General features: G+C 42.7%; 1 protein-coding gene across 8 annotated transcripts in view; it reads right to left on the bottom strand.

Annotated features, from left to right (window-relative positions):
* Positions 1 to 6,324: 6,324 nt before the first annotated feature.
* The window catches only part of CREB5 (cAMP responsive element binding protein 5), a 255,774-nt gene continuing 242,361 nt past the window's right edge, over positions 6,325 to 19,737 (bottom strand). For 4 of the 8 annotated variants that reach the window (XM_065051415.1, XM_005504404.4, XM_021290298.2 and 1 more), the window contains 4 exons: positions 16,857 to 17,180; positions 10,928 to 11,155; positions 9,757 to 9,865; positions 6,325 to 8,558 (listed from right to left, as the gene is read on the bottom strand). In XM_065051415.1, coding sequence (XP_064907487.1) covers positions 8,395 to 8,558; positions 9,757 to 9,865; positions 10,928 to 11,155; positions 16,857 to 17,180 — 825 coding nt within the window. In that variant the 3' untranslated portion in view covers positions 6,325 to 8,394. Of the gene's footprint in view, positions 8,559 to 9,756; positions 9,866 to 10,927; positions 11,159 to 16,856; positions 17,181 to 19,737 lie in introns of all 8 variants that reach the window. The other 4 variants (XM_065051414.1, XM_065051416.1, XM_065051411.1 and 1 more) reach the window with 2 other exon arrangements.

The raw sequence follows: 19,737 nt of genomic DNA, 5'->3' as shown, positions 1-19,737 counted from the left end.
CCCTATTTTGGGAAGTGCCTGCTTTCTCCAAACAGTTGTTGCCCATCTGTTATGCTGCCTGCCTTGGGTCAATGCCTCTGGGGACATATGATGCCCTCTATACTCACTGATCATCCTTACACAAACTCTGCTGCATTGCCATTACTCTTGAGTGCCCTTACAACATGTAGCTGAGGCTGCAGCCTTCGTCCAGCAGAAAGCTGGGGGAACGGTGAGCTGCAAAACGGGTCCAGCCAAAGCACAAGGGGCCAGCCCTTGGGGGAAGTCTCTCTACACCGCTGGTCATACTGATGTAAACTGGAGCAACACTCTTGCTGATTCAGAGCATCCTCAGCACAGTCTAGTTCTGGCTGCATCCTTGCAAAAGAGAAGGGAAGAAGTGTGCGCTCACATTGATTCATTTTTTTTCCTAATAATAACAAGTTTGTTACGGTGCCCAAAGCAGCCCGGAGAGAGCAATAGTAATAGTGGACTGCCTGGAAGGGGAACAAATACTGTGATCAGGTTTGGGAAACCATGAATCAGCTCTAAAGGGCAGCGTTACCTCAGCTTGAATACATCTTGCTTAGCTCATACTGTCAGATGTAAATATAACTGTGGAGAATAAAACAGTCCTGTGATATGCCTTCATGAGAGGCATCTATTTTTACAGATATGATGATCCCCTTTCAGTATTTGGTACCAGAGCAATAGTCTTGCTGTATAATTACAGGTTAAGCTGTGGTATGTCAGTCCTGCTTTAAAGGCAATGCAGAAGCATATGGCCTCAGAAAGGGCTCCAGCCAATGCCAGGCCTTGATGTTTGAGGAAAACAGCTGCTGTAACCTGTTAAAAGAGGAACCATGTACACCCACTGCGCCATCTTCCAGCTTTTACAAGGGGAGAATGGGAATAGGGGCATGGCTCTGCCTTTTTCCTACCCATTTTAGGAGGGTGAATGCTCTTGGCCAGATTTAGCCTTTTGAAAACCAGGGGGAGAGCAGCAGGACCTGTGTCTGTGCCAGGGCCTCCAAGGGAGGAGCATGGCCGTGTCGCATGGGGCACGTCTCCTGCAGCGTGACACGGGGACCAAGTTCTTGCAGGCAGGCTAGTCCCTGTAGCTGAGGCTGCACCTCTCAGGTCTCAGACCCCATCGGGTGAGCCCATTGCTCTGGGACTGTCAGCAAGGTCATCAAGTTGCATTGATCCAAAGCTGGCTTTCCCACTGAGGAGTTGGGTTCATCCTGACTAACTTTAGATTACAGTTTATGCCTCATTGTGCCAAGGTCTGTATTGGACCAATTTATAGTGAGAAATGAGGTTGGCAAGATAACAGGGGCATCACAATTAGAGCTAATTAGCTCAGCAGGAAATCCATTTTCAGGCAGCTTTTGGCAAGAAGCAAGGTTGGCGGGATAACAAGTATAGAGTGTATTTTGATATAAGCACACTCCAGCTGCAAGGAAAAGTAAAATAACAGCTTGTCTCATCCTTATGTGGAGGCCTCACGTCAGGCTCCACCACGTAAGTCTTTTTGTTTGAGGCTTTGCAGTCTCCCTGCTTGGAAAAGGTTCAGGGAACTTGTTCTTGCAAAGTCACCGTGGCTGCCAGAGGGCAAGGGTGGGCTAAAAGGTCTGCACGGCCCCTGCTCCCACCGCCAGATAGGAGTGTGCCCAGCACTGTGGTCCCCCTCCAATTTCAGGGGAGATGAGGGATGCAGATCAGGATAGAAATCACTGAAGAATAACTTGGTTTAATTGCAGGAGTTACCCATACTGTAAAATGTCTGGGGTATAGACACAGCCAGACTACTGGAAGTATTTGTATTTGAGTGCTTTATTATATTGGAATTGCGGTGATATTATTAACATTTGTACAAATGCACAAAATTCCCGTCTCTTCTAGCTAGAAAGAGATGTAAAAATCTGACCTAGTTGAACAGTCTCAATGAACTCATTGTCCATTTGTAACAATAATGGATTCACAATGCAACAAAAAGCTTAACATAAAAGTAAACATATTAAATGCTGCAGCAAGTATTTACACTTATGTACCCCCCAAAAAAAAAAAATTATCTCCCTCCAGTAAGGAAGGTGGTTGCTTTACAGAATAAAACAAACAGACAAACAAACACAAAACCTTTGCATACAATAAAAACAACCTCAAGCCCAAAACTTACTGTGACAGCACCTTTTTTTTTAATATAATATATATATTTATATATAAACTTCGATAGTTTAGGCTTACTCCAAGCAGTGCTAAAAGTTCCTTAAAACCAGGACAAGGGCAATAGTCCGAAGAAGCAATGTTTATCGATGAGTGCTACCCGGTGTTTGAATGGAGCTGCTACAGAGAGGGGTGCAGAGCTCATGGCCATGGGCTGGGAAACACTTGGGTCCCAGCGACAAAGTCCTTGGCAAAATTCTCAGTGGCAAAATAGTTTGTCTTGTGGAAGCATGGTAAAGGTTGTCTCTGACAGGGATCTCTTTGCAATTGCAGCTCTGAGGAGTGGGGAAAAAAATTATCTGGAAATTCCTAAATTCCAGCAAGAAAAACATTTCTCTTGAAATGCCCTATCAGCCTTACCCCCTCCCTCACTTCCCAACGCTGCTGCATTTTCTGCAAAGCCAGAAGGAGCTTTCATTCTTTATTCAGAAGGCTGTTGCACAGATTTTTATTTGAAAGAGAGATTGGTGTCTAAGTCTCACGGCATCAGGTGTCATGCTTCTATGTGGTCTTTGGGAACAGTTCCACCAGGCGAAATTCACCATAACTAACATTTAATTTGCATAAATACAGAACTGGAGATCCTGAATCCCAGGTATTGATCTAAATATAGCGAGTTGCAATTATTGATTTCAGTCCAAGGAGAGCCTGGGAAAAGATCGGATTTCCACTTAGAGAATCAATCTTGTCTGTGAGTGTGTGTGAACACTGACATTTTTGGCCTCATGCAGTTTAGGATTTGCTATAAAGTAATTTTGAAAGCTATGGAAAACCAATAATGGTAAGCAATTTAGCTCTTAAGTATAAAGCCACTGATAAAACTGAGATAACTGTAAGCTCTGGGGGAAAAAAAAAAAGAGGTTATGGATGTAAACAGTCTCTTTTGTCTTTGCAGTAAGATGATTATTTCAGATGATGCAAAAATTGAACTTTTTTTTTTTGGTGTTCAGATCACTTGAGATTTTATTGCTTTTGTTTGTCCTTAGAAGTTTTTAGTCTCTTTTCTTGTGACTTTTTTTTTTTTAAAGGTGCTGTCCCTAGTCAAGTTATAAGGCAACATATTTTATTGATTCAGAACTCTAACACATAGTATGGCCACTGTTATCACTGCAGCTTCGCAGCTACCGTGGGTTGGACAACAGTCAAAGTGCACGACAATGCACAACAGAGCCAGTCTCCTGACCTGACGATATACAGGACACTTTGGTTCTCGGGATGAGAGATTATAAATGTAGCTTAAATGCTGCCTCACACACTTTGCATAATAAAACATTTATATGCTGTCATGAAGAGGATGTAAAGTCTAAGTCACACTGCGCACTGGCTGTTCTCAGCTTCTCTGTTCAGGCAGGTGTGAGAGACAAGTTGTAGATATGCCACCAGTGAAAGCATATAAATGTGTCTGGTGCAAACGTTTTACAAGAGTATTTATAAATGATTCAACAAGGGAGAGCAAGAAAGAGAGTGAGAGCTAAAGTGCAATTTTAAAATAATATAAATAATTGAAACGTAGAAATAAGATACTAATTAGTTGTAACTGGTCTTGTTTTATAGGCACAGTTTAGTTTTTATGTCTACAAATCAATCTTTGTCTCTTCTTCCCCCTCCAGTAATTTTCTCTGATCTATAATGGAGTTTCAATGGTCTAAATCCTAGGAACACTGCTTAGTAAGAGGACAGAAGAGGCAATGATAAGGCAGTATAGTGCAACTCACTATGTGATATTAGGAAAGAAGTAAGGATGGGGTTAGATCTTCCATGGTGATGTATAAAATCAGCCTTGAAAAAAAAAAAAGAGAAAAATAAAAGACAGGCTTTCCAGTTATAAGTTGACCCATGCTTTCTAAAAAGAGAGAGCAAGTTTTCCAATACAAAGGGAACAACTGAAGGTTCATAACTTGTTTTGTTGTTACAAAAAGAAATAAAAAAAACACACACACACACACACCAAAAAAAAAAAAAAAGCAAAAAAAAAAAGCAGATGCTGCTTTAAGGAAAACATTTAATTCTAGGAATTTCTGTACAAGTGACCTCAGCAAGCTTTTCCATCTTAGATGGATAACTTCTGCCTGAGACCCTGAAAGATTAAGATGCACACACACCTAGAGTAGTTTATTGCAAAACTAATATTGTAACTTAAAAAACCCAAACAGATTCTGTACAAGAATACTGTTAAAATGGAATGTGTTAAAATAACATTTATTAATAAATACTTTATAAAATTCTATGTGAATACTAAATTAATAGATTCCTGTTTTAAAATTGCTTTGGTCCTCATGAATTTTAATAAATTCACTCTATACGCTTTTTTTTTTTAAAAAAAAAGGTATTAGCTGCTAAAAAGCACATTTTGCCTAAACTAAAAGGCTAGCTTTCAACACTAAATATTGTTGCTTAAAAAAATATGAATCCTCAAAAGTTGGGGATTTAGCAACAGTTATAGCTGGCTTGTTAGTGAATAGGACAGAGTCAGTTAACACACTGAATCCACACGCACTGAGGCACTGAACCATTGACTTTCCACTATTCAGAAGATGGGCAGCAGACATTTAGCTTTGTAGCAGGAATTAACTCCCAACAGCGTGAAATTCTCCATAAATCATCATCATCGTTGTCCTTATAAAACACACCATGACAGCACACAAACTACTTGTCTCCCACAGGCAGCGTTACGAATATGGCTTGCACACATCGACTTGGGGAAGGGGGTGAAGGAGCCAGATCACAGCGTTTCTTTCCCATCAAAGTATTGTAGTTGTCCGTGGCTGAGATTTCCAACGTGCTTCCGATGTCGTGTGATGAGAGATGCCGTCCATAGAAACGTCTCCTCCAAGCAAGGAGCCTGCTGGGGCTCGCTGCTGTGTTTAACAGCTCCTGGGGGAGCAGGCGAGGGATACAGTCCTGAACATCTGCAGGCAGAAGGACGGGGCACAGGCTGGATTTGCGGGGCAGGAGGAAAGTGGGGCGGTCTCCAGCAGCAGCTTGTGAAAAAGCAGGATTGTTCCTTGATGGAAAGATCCCGGGAAGTGTGTTTAGAGTGACATGCTTGGGAAGATGCTGCTGCCACAGATGGTGCGGCAGGACATCCTGGGGATAGAGGGACAGGGGCTTCTCCCGCAGCCTAGGCTCAGGCAGCCACCAGCGCCCGGCAGTTTGAGGAAGGGCTGCGGGATCCCTGCCCTGAAAAACAAGAGCATTTTAACGTGGAAGCAAATCTGATGAATAATAATATAAGGTGCCTGGTACGGTTGGTCCTTTTACCGATGATATAGCTGACATAAAAATGCTGCGTGTTGTCTTGGCCTGTGAATCTGCGACAGAGTTACAAGAAGCAATAGCAAATAGCTTTTCATCCTTTACTTATTTCCACATCACTAGCAAGGATTATATCTAAAAGCCAATAGTATAGAGAGGAGACGTTTCATTGTAATTACACATTTAGGCCAACATGTGTGGTTGGCTTGCCTAGTTAGCATTAAAAAAAGAAAGAATTGAGCTATATATAATACAGATCAGTCAAACTGTCAAGTTGCTGAATTTAACAAAACTTAGGCAAGGTTTTTGTATTTTTTTTTGCTTTTTTTTTTTCTTTCTAAGGTAGAGGCCTTCAGTTTAACAGCTAAATATTTTAATTGAGGAGACTGAATAAAATGAAGCTAAACCATAATTCTAGTGCAGTTTAGCTCAAATAGGTATTCTAATATTACCGACAACTTTGATTTTTTATTTTTTAATTCATTTAAGTGCTACCCATATAAAGGGAAGGTTGTTGTTTTGTTATTTTTTTAATTAACCCTGCGATGGCATTTTCTTTTTCATGGTGAATGATGAAATTCAGACACAGGGGAAATGCTTATTTGGGTTTTTTTACATAGTGGATACTCAGCTGGACCATTTTGCTCGACTGCATATTTGAAAAAAGTTCCCTTGGGAGCTGTGATGAAGCAAAACCACTTGGCTATTACAACTGGAGGTTAAAAAAAATTACAGATTCAGTATTTAAAACACTTTAAAAGTATATGTTTGTCTAAAATATAATAGAAAATCCTTTACATTTGTATTTTTTCATAATTTTTTTTGGTTCTTAGACTATATAATCAAGTCAAGATTTACACTGTACATTAAAAATCTTCTTTTTTTTTAATGTATTTGCATAAATGGAAAGCAAACTGTTAAAGAATACTGATAAAAAGTTAGTTACCAAGATAGGAACTAATTTGGAAATGAGTGATCCTCAGAATTTTGCTTTTCCTTCCAGGCGGGACCTGCTGCTTTTGGTGCCTCCTTTGGTGCCAGTCGTTTCACTTTCCCTTCTGCACAGAGAAGAGCTGCCCGGTTAAACTTCGCAACTCCTCTAAAACCCAAAGACACAGCCTTTGAGGAGAACTTTACTTCAGAACAAAGTCCGCTCAGGGCCAGAGGATTTGCCAGGAATAACATGAATTAGCTTTTGCTATTAAAGCTGCAGCTCAAAATGCTCGAACGTTTACCCCCAGCTCAGAGCCTGCTTCCCGGGTCAGCAGCAGGAGGTTTTGTCGCTGACAGATTTGAGAGCAAAATCAGGTCTCAGTATACAGCAAGGCAGTGTAATTAACTGGCATCATCTCCATCTGATTTTCCCATTAATCAAGCGGTACCACTCAGGGATGCAAATCAGTTGCGCTTAGAGGCAGGCCCAGAGTCGAAACAAAAACCTGAATTGTGGCATAAGGCTTTTTTTCCAGACCCTCTTTGTATGACTGAATTTTATCCAGAGTGCAGTGGGATTTGCCATTCTTGCAGCACTTTTTAGCAGCTGCATGCGTCCTAAAAATTATTTAGCGTCCTAATGAGACAGTTCCTTTCCCGCGGTAAACGGGCGTTAAGTGCCATCAAGGTCAGTGAAGCTACGCTGCTGTCTGCCAGCTCAGGATGGGTCTGTGGATGCTTAAAGGAATGCCTGCAGCGAGCAGGTCTTTCCCTGGGAATTAAAAATGGCATTTTTCCAACTGGTCAAAACCGTTATGCTGATTTACTTCTCATTTAGAGCTGTGAAACCTGAGGTTGTCAGCTTTTGGTGATAGAACGACGTAACTGGGTTAGGAAACAGAACTCTTCTGAATTATTATATGCTACATGGATTTTTTTTTTTTCTATGTTAATGACTGGCAGTGCAAAAGAATTGCTGTGATTCTCAGGTGTTGCTCGCTATGCCTGTATCACTCCACAGAAGCTTACAGGGGTGCTAGCATCAACACAGCTGGCTCTCACTCCTGCTTCACCTGGGACTGCGCTGCTTTCGCCTTTTGCTGTTTATTAAAAACACTAAATCAGGAGCATTTCTAGTTTTTTAAAAGCCGAACGCTCAGCACAGTGCAGCTGTTGGTGAAGAGCTAGCGAAAGCTACAGCCGCGCCGACAGCTTTGAGGTGGGCTTGAAGATTTTGTTTGTTCATCACCATTCTTTGAGAAAAAGAGAGGGAAGCGAGAAAGCCTTGGAATGAAAAAAAAAAAAAAAAAAAGCAGGTAAAAATTAGCTGAAGGACAAAAAGGGTTTGGGAAGGGAAAAGGAAGATGTAAGAATAAGTGGAGAAGAAAAAGGGCAGGCTAGGAAAGAGAGGAGAAGGGGGAGGGCTAGACAAAAGAGCATGTTATTTGGGCTTGATTTTGTCCTGATAGCCACATCCTATATAACCGCTTTGAAAGAGGCTCTGAATGCAAGACAGGGTCTGCTGATAGCACAATGCTAACTCATTTTTTATTGTGCTGTCAGCAGATGCCCTCTCTATATATTTATAGCCTAATTACTCCTAGTTACCTACATATGACTCTGTTTAATACTTTTCATGCCTCACGTTGGCTAACAAGCTGCAGTTTAACACAACTCCATATTTCTGAGGCTTCAGGCTAGATTGGTGAGAAGGAAACATGACTATGTACAGAAACAGTTAGATTTATAAACAAGTAACTGGTACCAAAAAAACTGGAGAAAGCACCAAAGCATTTCTCAAGCTGATAGCATATTAATTGCATAACTCCCTTTTATGTAACTAAGTATAAAAGACATTTTAATAACTATAAAAATGAAAGCCAGAGTCTTTCAAGAACTGAGGAATCTTCCAGGCTTGAGTTAACAGTTGCAAATGTCCTTAGCACAGAGGACGCTTTGATACGCTACCACACCCCCCTCGCAGTTTCTGAGCAACCACTTTTAAAGGATGGGGTTGATGTCTGTTCTGTGGCTGGCGAGCTGGGTGAGAGTGGAGCTTCCCACGACGTCGCTGACGGAGGAGGAGGTCGTGATGGTGTTGTGCTGGATGACTTGCTGCTGGGAGCAAGCTGGGACCGGGCTGGCGGGAGGACTGCTCTCGGGACCTGGGAAAGGGGTGAGGGCACAGAGACAACACACATTCAATTATCCATCCGAGTAACGAGCCCAGGTTGGGTGACGCTCCTGGAAAAGAGATGTACTAGTATGGCAGCAATACTAACAACCTGAGGCATGCACCAAGTCCCAGGATTTCAAAATACACAGATATCCAGTGCTCTTTGTCTTCCGATCTTTTCCAGTTTTGTTTTGTTTTGTTTTGTTTTTCACCTTTTTTTTTTTTTTTTTCTTTTCAGGAAGCTTCTTTGACATCAACCTGACTGGGACCTTGAAAGAAGTCCAAGACCTTAATGTGTATGAAACCAATGTCAGGATAAAAAGCCTGATATCTAAAGGTCTATAAAATCAGTTCAGATGCTTAAATGCTTTATTTGCTCCAGCAGGAATCAAAATTAGAGTGCGGTGCACTGCAGCACGGAAAATCTAATTCAAGCAACAGTTGATAGGCATATAACGCAATTATGTATTTTTTCTTTGAGTACAGTTAAAGAGCCAGATGCATAGTGATGCAGAGAAGACAGAAAAGGGCTCTATTTTAGGAGAATGCTGCAATCTAGCAAATATTAACCCTGAGGCTCTTCTGCGCTGCTGTAGAACCAAGCAAAGAATTTGTCCCTAAATTACCACACTCATAAAATGCATCAACTAGACAGAATCGATTTGATGTCTCCATTAGATGAGATTTTTTGAAAAAAAAATTAAAGATAAATGTTAAAAAAGAGTTGACAAACCTTGAAAACCTGCACCACGCCTGGTCTGCACCACTGTCAGAGCAGTACCATTTTTGCCGGAGAGGACTGTAATGTTTTCCTTTATAACTTTCCTTTAGAGAGTTATTTTAAGGTGCTGGCAGCACTGCACCCAGGAGGACTCTTGCAGGTTTGGAGCTGTGAGTTCAAGCAGGATCCTCCACAGGGGGGTGAGCATTCATCCGTGTGCCTCTCCTGGCTGTAGTGAGAGCGGGGGAAGCTCTGACACAGCTCTGCTGTGTGGGATGCAAACCTGGGCTTTTTTCGATTTTCAGCAGGGCTGGATAAATAAGGGCAGGAGATCGGATGGCTTGGATGATGTTTGAGAAGACAGGTTCAAGTGAGAATATGACACAGAAGGGGTTCTGGAGGGAAGAACTGGAAACTTTGCTTTCGTGTGAGGAGTGTAGAGGCTGCAAACATACCAGCTACTTACTTAGATATCCTTGCGATTCTTTCTGCATAGCTGTTATCGGACAGTCTTTATGCGTTAACAATAACTGTTTCAGCTGTGCTACCTCATTTTTCAGCATGGAAACCTCATTCTAGAAAAGAAAGAGAGGGTTTGGTTTGCCACAAAGCTTAAACCATGCTCTTCCACAAAGTTTAAACCCAAGACAGACCCTGCTCCACAAATTCAGAAGAATGGCAAAAATGGCACTCAGTGCTCTTGTGTTGGGTTTGTATTAACATTTGACTGTGACATTACAACTTCTTCTGAAGGCAATTTGGCTTCCAAATTTGATGGCATAAACCGACAAGTGAACTAACCCTTCACATCACCAGAGATACTTCAAGCAGTGTTTTAACCCGCTTTTGGAAATATTCTGGCTCTCTGCACTGGGACAGGGGGACCAGACCTGCGGGGGGGAAATAGTAGCGTGACATGCTGGGCAGCGTGGTGGCAGGGCTGCTGTCACCTACAGTGTGCCACCTACTGATACCTAAAATTTTATGGTTTCATTATGTCTCTGCTGTGGCCAGTGCCTGGGGGCTGCTCATACCTCTGTGTTTCGAAGGAGTATTTCTGGGGGGAGTGTCATTATGCCAATAGTCTTTCTGCTCTTGGCAGCACAAAGGCACACCTGTGGATGGGGCAGAAGTACTGTGTCTATCCTAAGAAGGGCACCACCACAAGAAGGTTTTTCATTATATTAATTCAGGGTACTTTCATCCGTCCACTTCATTCTTTTCCTTACTGGCCAGCTGATCTATTTACACTCCTATCTCACTGGCTTTGAATGAGGGTTTAGCTACATGCCCTGCTCTGCAGAAGTCTTTTCCAGCCAGGTTAATGGCACTTCCAAAAAAAACCCAAACAAAACCAAAAAAGCAGTGACAAGAAAAGAAAATAAATACAACCCCATCTAGCGAAGGCTTCTAAATCCCAAGACAGCTTTTTCCTGGCTTATCCTGCTAAAATGCAATTATTTCTCTAATTGAAGCACACACATCTTGACGAATTGACTTTGATTATGCCCACGGTGCCACTAGGAGCCGGCTGTGCCGGGGAGCCCCAAAGGCGGCAAGGACCCTTCGGCACCGCCAGCCCTTTCGAGCACAAAGAGCCCCTCTGTGTCCTCGGGGGCGCAGACAGTGGCTCGCACCTGAAGCTGCATGTTTGTCTGGGTGAGCTCTTCTGCTTTCTTTTCCAATGACATCACCCAGACCTTCCTCTTCTGTCTGCAGCGTGTGGCGGCGGCTCGGTTCCTTTCCAGAAATTTCCGCCTCCTCTCATCCGGGTCTTCGTCCACCACCCTCCTCCGGCGACCTCCGGTCGGCTGCGGCGGCTGTATTGTCTGCGTGGGCTGCATCTGCTGCGCCGCCGGTGAAACCTGCTGGGGGAGAAGAGGTTTGGCATGGGGTGCTGAAGGGGGTGAAGTTATGGAGGGTGATGCTGAAAGGGGAAGGGAAATCTCACACGCTCGTCCTGCTCCCCAGCGAGGTTTGCAACAGGCTCACATTGAAAGGCTGTGCCAGATGCCACTGAAATTAGCTGCTGGCAAATCCTTAACATTGGTCAAAGGGGAGACTTTTTTTAAATGATCCCCTGAAAATTAGTAGGGAAAATATTTTTCCCCTTACAGTTAGTTATTAACAACACTCACTTAGGTACTTTCTCTGCCACCATCTATTTTAAACCTGAAATTTCAAGTTTCTCTCAGCAAGTTTCAATCAAAGCAGAGGACTGTAGTGGCCTTACATCGGTTCCAATTTCCACCAAAATTTTAGGACATTTCTATTTCACAGGCTCCCCATCTCCATTGCACACTTTAGCACCTCTGGAGATGGAAGCAGCAGCGCTCTTTGCACCTGAGTGGAACTGGGAAGTCGCAGGCTGGGATCATGCAAGGCTAGCAGACCTCAAGGCCCCTCAGCTGGGGGCAAAAGAAAGGGTTTTAGTACCTGAACTCAAATTTACATTTTTGTATCCCTGCACTGCATGGAGAAGGGACATTCCCCTTATCATGCGTTTCCATTTGAACCCTGTATGCTATACTTCTTTTTACTCAGCAGCCTGGCTTTGACAGTAAAGGCACGCCACATCCAGCCCTGATGCTACAAAACTATGGAAAAATATGTATTATGCTTTTTCAAGTGCAGGAGAGTATTGATCCTCCTCCTGAGAGTAACTGGCCCACGCCATTACAGAAAAGGCGCGTGGTGGGGGCAGCCCTACATAGTCCGTGCTCCAGCTTCTGGGAAGATGAAACACATGCCCATGTCCCTGTCAGGAACCAGCATCAGACTTTAAATCCAGCTGCCTGAGAACAGCCAGCTTTTGGATTGCTTTGCTGCCTCTCCATGGAACCTGGGCCATGGGGTCTGGATTGCACTGGGGGCTCTGGAGCCCAGCCCAGGGGTCCCATGCTGGCGCCCCACAGGAGCCGCTGGCGCTGATCCCGTCGCTGCCGCTCCTCATGCTGCAGCTGCCCTGGCACCATCTGGAACAGTCTGGAAACCTGAATTGTTGACTCAAAATTAACCCTCTTGTTCTGGCAAAGGCCCAAACCTCCAAGGTGCTTCCTTTTGACTCCAGGGAGTGGACGTGCTCAGCGCTTTGTCAGACTGAGCCCTGAATTTCAATTGCAGTAATTAACATGTGTTTGCCTAACACCTCTGTCTGTCTCAATTAAAATGATACTATCGTCTTGCAAGGTCGCTTTTCTGTCTAGAATCTTGCCACAAACTGTGAAGAGTTCGCACCCTTCCCCAGCTGACTTGTGTCAATTAAAGTGGCAATTTTATGTGTAATTATTCTGTGCATCTGATAGCACTTTTTGCAGAAAGCTGAATTTATTCCCAGTCAGGGAATCGCTCTTGCAGGAGCAGAAGTTTATTTAAAAAAAAGAAATCTAAAAAGAAATAAGCCTCCCTGCACGTCCTGATGATGTTTTGAAATTTCAGCTTGTATTCAGTCTGTATGCTCACTGATAAAATCTCCAGTCCTCTGTCCACATCGGGGATTGGAGCCCCAGGGCTATGGCAGCTGCAGTGGCTGCAGCCACCAGCACTGGGCAGGACCAGTGGCCTCTGTCCTTGTCCCCACCAGCATCCCCGGGCTGCTGCTGGAGATCACTGCCGAGGGATGCCAGCTGCTCCCTGTCTACCGAGGCTGGGCACGCCACCTCTTTAGCAATATGTCTAAGTGCAGAGGCCTCAGAGATCCCTTTTAACGTCAACATCTCACCAAAGGCATTTCTTTTTCTCACATAGAACACCTTTCAGGACTTCAGATAACTGTTATTTATGTTTCTGGGCACCAAACACTTTCCTTATGCCATTTCTCTCCTTTTTCATTTAGCTTTAAAAATGCTTAACTCTTTCAGTGGAATTTGCTACACAGGCAGAAAAAGGTAACTATATCTTTCTTTTTTTTTTTTTTTTCTCCTTTGCCCCCATATGGTCATTTTCTCCTTAATAACTAGTGAATTATTTTGGTTTCAGAATGTACCGCTCAGTCTTTGGGCAGCCAGAGTGCATTTTCAGAACAACAAAATCTTCTCTCCATCTTTGGCAGATATTAATTATAAAGGTTGCCATTACATCACTAATAATGTCACGTGGGATAATTAACTGGCTCTTACTAGATAGCTCTTAACCCTGAAATCTTTTAGGCTCTTAGTAAATGTCTAAACATCATTCTCTAGCAGTATTTTCTTGCTCTGCCTATGGACACATGTGCATATATTAAAACTGAGTGGGGGGTTTGTTGTTTTAGAGGATGCTAATCACATATCCATAATCAAGACAAATGTAGGACAGCTAACATAATGAAAAAACAACATCTACACCTCTACTCTGTTTAACCTATCACTCTGTCAAGTTCAATATGAATAAACCTTCATGGGACCAACACAAGAATAACAGTATCTTTTTTGTAGTAGTTCAGGCAACACAGCTATAACTTGATAAAATATCTCTTTCTCAGAAAGATACCTATCAGAAGGTGATTTCTGTTTTTACCCTTGATCCGATATATCTCTCTGTTCTTTGCAACTTACCACAAAACTAATACCTGTTCATTCATTCAATGAAAGTGTAAGTCCCTATGCTCCCATGTATCAAAATGGCAGCCGAAAAGCATGAAAAGAATTCTGATGTTAGAGAAGGGTGTGGTGTAGACTAATGAATAAGGAGGTTAATAATTAGTAAAATGCGCCATAAAATTAATGTCTGCTGGAGCAACCTAACCTCCAAAGAGGCCATTACCATGGGGACCGTGGATAAGCTTAGAAAGTAATAACCATTTGGTTACTACTCACTAATACCTTATCTTTCCCCAATTAAGGCACCAATTCAGAAGTCACTATTGCCTTCGCACCATGGGAGCAGATGCAAGAGCTGTGCTGTCCCGGGGAAGCTGCTGACCCTAGGAGTCCTAGTTTGACTCATCAGCCATCACCTTCCATTCCTAACCTCTTGGTGACACACCTATGGAAAGCTAAGGACGTCCTTGATCCCTGATGGGGGCCATTGTCTCCAGTGACACACTGTGCATGGCAAAGCTCATCTGCCTGCACAGGCCCAGCTCCAGAGACTCTGTGGTGCTGGGACACAGGGTGAATCTGACATATATCTTCATGGCTGCCCGTCAGCCCACCTACCTTGGTGCCCATACCTCTTCTTGCCTGCTTGCAAGGCTTTTGGGAAGCCTAGCTAGCAAGCAATACAAAGCGCAAGAACTCTAGGCTGTCCTAACTGGAGTGAGCATAAGAAAGGCAGGGAACTCCTTGAGTGGGCCCACAGGAGGGCCATGAAGATGATCAGGGGACTGAAGAACCTCCTGTATAAGGACAGACTGAGAGAGTTGGGGTTGTTTAGCCAAGAGAAAGCACTGGCTCCAGGGACACCTTATAGCAGCCTTCCAGTACTTAAAGGGGTCCTACAGAAAAGATGGGGAGGGACTCTTTATCAGGGAGTGTAGTGACAGCATGAGGAGCAATGGTTTTAAACTGAAGAAGGGTAGATTTAGATTAGATATTGGGAAGAAATTCTTTATGGTGAGGGTGGTTAGACACCAGAACAGGCTGCCCAGAGAAGCTGTGGATGCCTCATCACTGGAAGTGCTCAAGGCCAGCCAGGATGAGGCTTTGAACAACCTGGTACAGAGGAAGGCGTCTATTGTTCATGGCAGAGGGGTTGGAACTAGATGATCTTTAAGTTCCCTTCTGACCCAATGCATTCAATGATTCTATGACTCAACACCAGCTTAAGCAGCACATAAGTTAAGAGGAAGGAGCAGCTGCAGCATACTGGCTCATTGATCTGATCCTTAAAACTGGGAGGTTTGTTTTGTCTTGTAGCCGTGTTTTCTCCTCACCTGTTAAAAGTGTTAATATGGATGTTTTAAGCAGTTCTCCATATGTGATATCTGACTCCCTTACCTGCATTAACATGTTTATCCTCTCTACCCCTTGTTGAGGTGTCAGTACTATAACCCTTGTTTTAAAAGCCTCAGAGAGGTTAAATGACTTCCTCTATCCCATCCATGGGGTCCTCAGTCTGCTAAGCACAACTTCATCTTTACTCTCTCATGGATATCCAAGACAGCCATCAGGTTACTTTAGGTTTCTCTGTTATGAGATAATGTCTTTTTTATTGGAGTTTTAAACAACTCTGAGGAAAATAACTCATTAACAGATGGGAAAATAATTGAATTCACAAAGTAAAAACTGAACTAAACTTAGGAAAGCTCTGGACATCTTCTCACAGGGGAGTCTGCTGCTCTCTTATTTACACTGTTTCGTTAAAGCTGACAATTCATTTTACATTAGCAAATGCTTTAGGGAAATCCCATGTGCTTGCAGCCTCTGCAATAATAAAGCTAAATGTTAGTAAATAGTTAATGTTGTGGAACACTAGGATGTCAGCCAAATCCTCTCGTTTTCTTTAATGTTTTCTAAGAGCTTGTCTGAAAGGTATTTGCAAGCAACACAATACTTTTCACAGATTGAACTTCTTATGGCTGGCACTCCTCTTTGTCCTCATTCTATTCACTGCCCACTTGCCCTCCTTAAATTTGTTCCCCTGACCTGACATGTTATAGTCATGTCCCCCAGAGCTTTATTATTCTTGTGTGATCCTGATTCAGAAGCCTATAATCTTAACACATTAATAGAATTCCACTTAAAAATGACTCTGCTAATGTCTGTGTTCACTAGTTCAAGAAACATTCAGTTCAGGTATTGAATTATCCAAATTGCTGAAGCCAATACCCGGTCCAAAAACTGAGACCTCCATCTCATTCAGTGGAGACCATCACTGAGTTCGCATCACTTGAATCCAATTTTAAATTGCTTTCCAGGTTTAAATCTCTCTCCTTGGACTGGCTTCACCATCTGTTTCTCCTGACACAACATCTACCTACTATTGCCTGTGCTCTCAGCTAATCTTGGCTTTCTCTCATACTCTGTAGCTGGGGGCTTCTATCTCCTCCACAGGGTCTGGATCCCTTCTTCTTGTCCTCTAAGCCAGTATATCTGACCTTAAACCAACCTCTACTACCTCCAGTCTTGGCAGGAAATAAATAGCTCATTAGGTTCTGTGAGGTTAGTTACTTATACACACACAGTTCTTGCTTTGAGTATGCACATGAAGTGCCATTTTACTTCACTAAAGATTATACTATGTATTTCTGCAGGTAGAACACATACAGCTCTTCAACTCTTGGCCTGAGAAGTTTAGGTTAAAGCACATTAAGCAACATATATAATATGCTAATCTCCATAATATACCTCATCCATAAAAGTATACGTGGCAATTTGCAGAGCTCAGAGCACTGAAAAACCTTGGAGCTCCTTACAAAGTAAGATATTACAAATGTCTGGCAAATTAAGCAACAAAACAAGTTGTTGCTTCACTCTGTTTTCTGAATAAGTTTGTGTTTCTCCACCACTGGTAGCAGACATTTATGAGTGGCCTAAGGGGCTTGTACTTAACAAGACATGCATGCAAGAAGAAACAATACAGGGATCAGGCTTTAACTCTATGTAACAGCAAAATTCAGTGATGCAGCATGGCACAGAGGTCTACCTGTGCTTGTCCGCCAGAGTGCAGCGGGGGGTGCGGCGAGGTCTGGTGATGTGCCGGGTGCGTGTGGAGGTGCGAGTGGGAGTGGTGGTGGGGATGATTCTGCTGGTGGTGAGGCTGAGGATGAGGATGGTGCGCTGGATGCTGGTGCTGATGTGGGTACGAGTGATGAGGTGGCAGCGTCTGGTGCTGATGAGGATGTGAGTGCATGTGGTGGTGTGGCGCCTGGTCCTGCCGTGAGCTCATCATTTCCATCATGTGGCCCATGGTGTTCATGTTCCCGTTCGACATGGCGGCAGGATGATGAGTCAGCGCTGCCTTCAGTCTCTGGAACAGAACAAGGCAGAAAATTCAACATTCATACATGATGATCTCAGCAATCAGAATAAGATTTCTGCTGTTGTAGAAATGGTGCCTTGTCCTGTGTTTTGAGATTTATTTAGTTTTTGCTTGCTGTTCCCTTGATAAAAGACATCTTATTTCAGTTTGAGAAAGAACATATTCTTGGGCTCTAATCTAGTTTTCCACTGTAAGTATGTAAAGATATAAACATGTGAACTGAAATTTAACAGTTACATATTTCCTACTCTGCTGCTGAGGAAAAATAACTGGCACTCATCCTTTTCGGTTTGGCCAGCTCAGTAGTGTTAGCTTCATCAAGCTTGTATTCTTGCAACTTTTAAAAATGAATGTCTGATTAAAATAAACATGAAACAAAGTTTCTTTCTTGTTTTTACTACAGATATTATTTAAAAGACTTTTTGATAAATATATTGCATTGTTATGTTTTCCAAATTCAGGCTTGAAAATATGTTACAGTTGCACTAGCACCCAACCTGTTCTTTCATCAGAAAGATGGGAAAATAATGAAGGTGATCTCAAACTGACCCTCTTTCTTTGCTGGAAGTACAAATGTCTGCTGCGTTGTTATCACATGATAATCCCTCTGTTTTGTTCTCCTCATGTTTTGTACTGTCACTAGATTGGGCCCTGGTGTCCTGTCAAGGGCAAAACTCCCTTTAATATTAATGGCATTTGTTCACTTTTACCTGAACACCACCAAAGGTAGAGCCTGACAGATGTCAGCTAGGAGAAGAGCTCCTTCCAAACCCACAGAAACCTCCTTTGCAACCATGGGTTCTGCGCCTTGCTCAGTGTACAACATTCTTTACAGGAAGCCACCCAAGACCTCTTCACCTCTTTATATTTCTGAAGAAGTCGACGTAAGCTTGGTGTACTCTCAATAATGCAAGTAATTAGCAGAAAATGGAAGAAAGGAGGTCCACAGTATCACTTGATGCCAGACTAGCATGATCTGAATAACCCATCAACTAGCTCATAATTAATTATCCAGCCAGAGGATATAATGAATAGCAGATAGCTCATCAGTAAGAGATGCCACCTATAGGACAGCCAGCAAGAAACAGCAGTGGTAGGAGGAGCAGAGGTCTGCCTTTCCCCATAGCAGTATCTGTGGGTCACAGATGACAGTCAGAAGATCCTACAAGCCAACGTGGCTAAAATCCACCAGCAGAGTTTTGTCTTTAAAGCAAAGAGAGTGACTGCCAGGACGCTGGGAACCTATACACTGCAATTTCAATATACTTTGTATTGAAATAACATCTGTCTGCGCAAGGCCACAGGTAAAGGCTCCTATGTTCAAAGCTGCTACTTCGTTGTGTTTGTGCACTGGGGAGTGAGGACAAAAGTAGTTCTTAAGGAGACCAAAAAAACACCAAACACAACAAAACCACCACCAACAACAAAAAAGGCAAAGTTGTGGAAGGCAAAAAAAAATAACAGGCTCAATTCAAAGTACCATACTCAAATTTTTGTATCCCACAAGTTATTGCAGACTTCAAGAAGGTCATTCCACTGAGGCACACTAACAGATCCATTATTCCAAATTCGATGGCTTAGTTCACTAATGATCAAATGGCTGAACAAGACTTATTTTTTTTTTTAACGACACATTTGCAAAACACATAAAAGCCTCAATTTGCCTGAAGGAAAACTAGACTGATGACTTTTAAGAAGTTTCTTTAAGAAAGCCTATCAAACCACGACTGCACTACAGCATGTATCACAACCTGATGAGCTTCTCAAAAAGACTGAGGCAAGTATGGCAGCGAGGTTAAATGCCTCCTTCCCTACCTCTAAGGTCAGAACGGAGCTCAATCTAATATCAGTAGCAGTAACCCATCCTAGGTATAAAACAGAGGATTTGAGCAGCTGCTGTCCCTAACTTTTCTGACTTTAAGTGCCACCCTGGTTGCTCAAGTAGCTCTTCACAATGCTCAGAATTACTGGTGTTACGCAGGAGTGTATTAGGAAAAATAGGGAAAACAACACGTGAAAAAGTCAAGTGGTTCGGCACGTCATTCTTCAAAACTCTCTAAGACCTTTTTTGAGGGGCTGAGCCATCATGCAGGTCTAAGCCAAAGCACCAACAAAAGCTGTCACAAGTTTGAATCAAAATGCAAAAAACCCCAAACTCTTATTAGCCAGCAGTTTTATAAGTGATGAATACTCAACAAAATATACCAACGCTATATTTGTCAAAGAGATCTGAAACTGAACTACAGCACGTCTTATTCTAAACTGCAGACTTTCAAAGTCAAAAAGAAAAAAAAAAAGAGGGAAAAACTGAATCTGTGAATAAACATTATTTTTTTTCAGCTGTAAAAACTGCGGCTTATTAGCATGGCAAGACTTCAAGGAGAATAAATTATTTTGTTTTCTTTCCATAGCCCCTTCTACTACATCCATTTATTTGAGATAGCAAATCAAGAGAGACAGTGAAAGGTCTGATGTGCAGCTGGTTTCAGTCAATAGGGGTCATTTCCATTTGGTCTGTGTATTTTACAAGCTCCTTGTTCACTGT

This window comes from Columba livia, chromosome 2 (assembly GCF_036013475.1).
Source record: "Columba livia isolate bColLiv1 breed racing homer chromosome 2, bColLiv1.pat.W.v2, whole genome shotgun sequence".
NCBI classification, from domain to species: domain Eukaryota; kingdom Metazoa; phylum Chordata; class Aves; order Columbiformes; family Columbidae; genus Columba; species Columba livia.
Note: the sequence above shows the minus strand (reverse complement) of the source record. Positions and strands in the feature narration are given on the sequence as shown.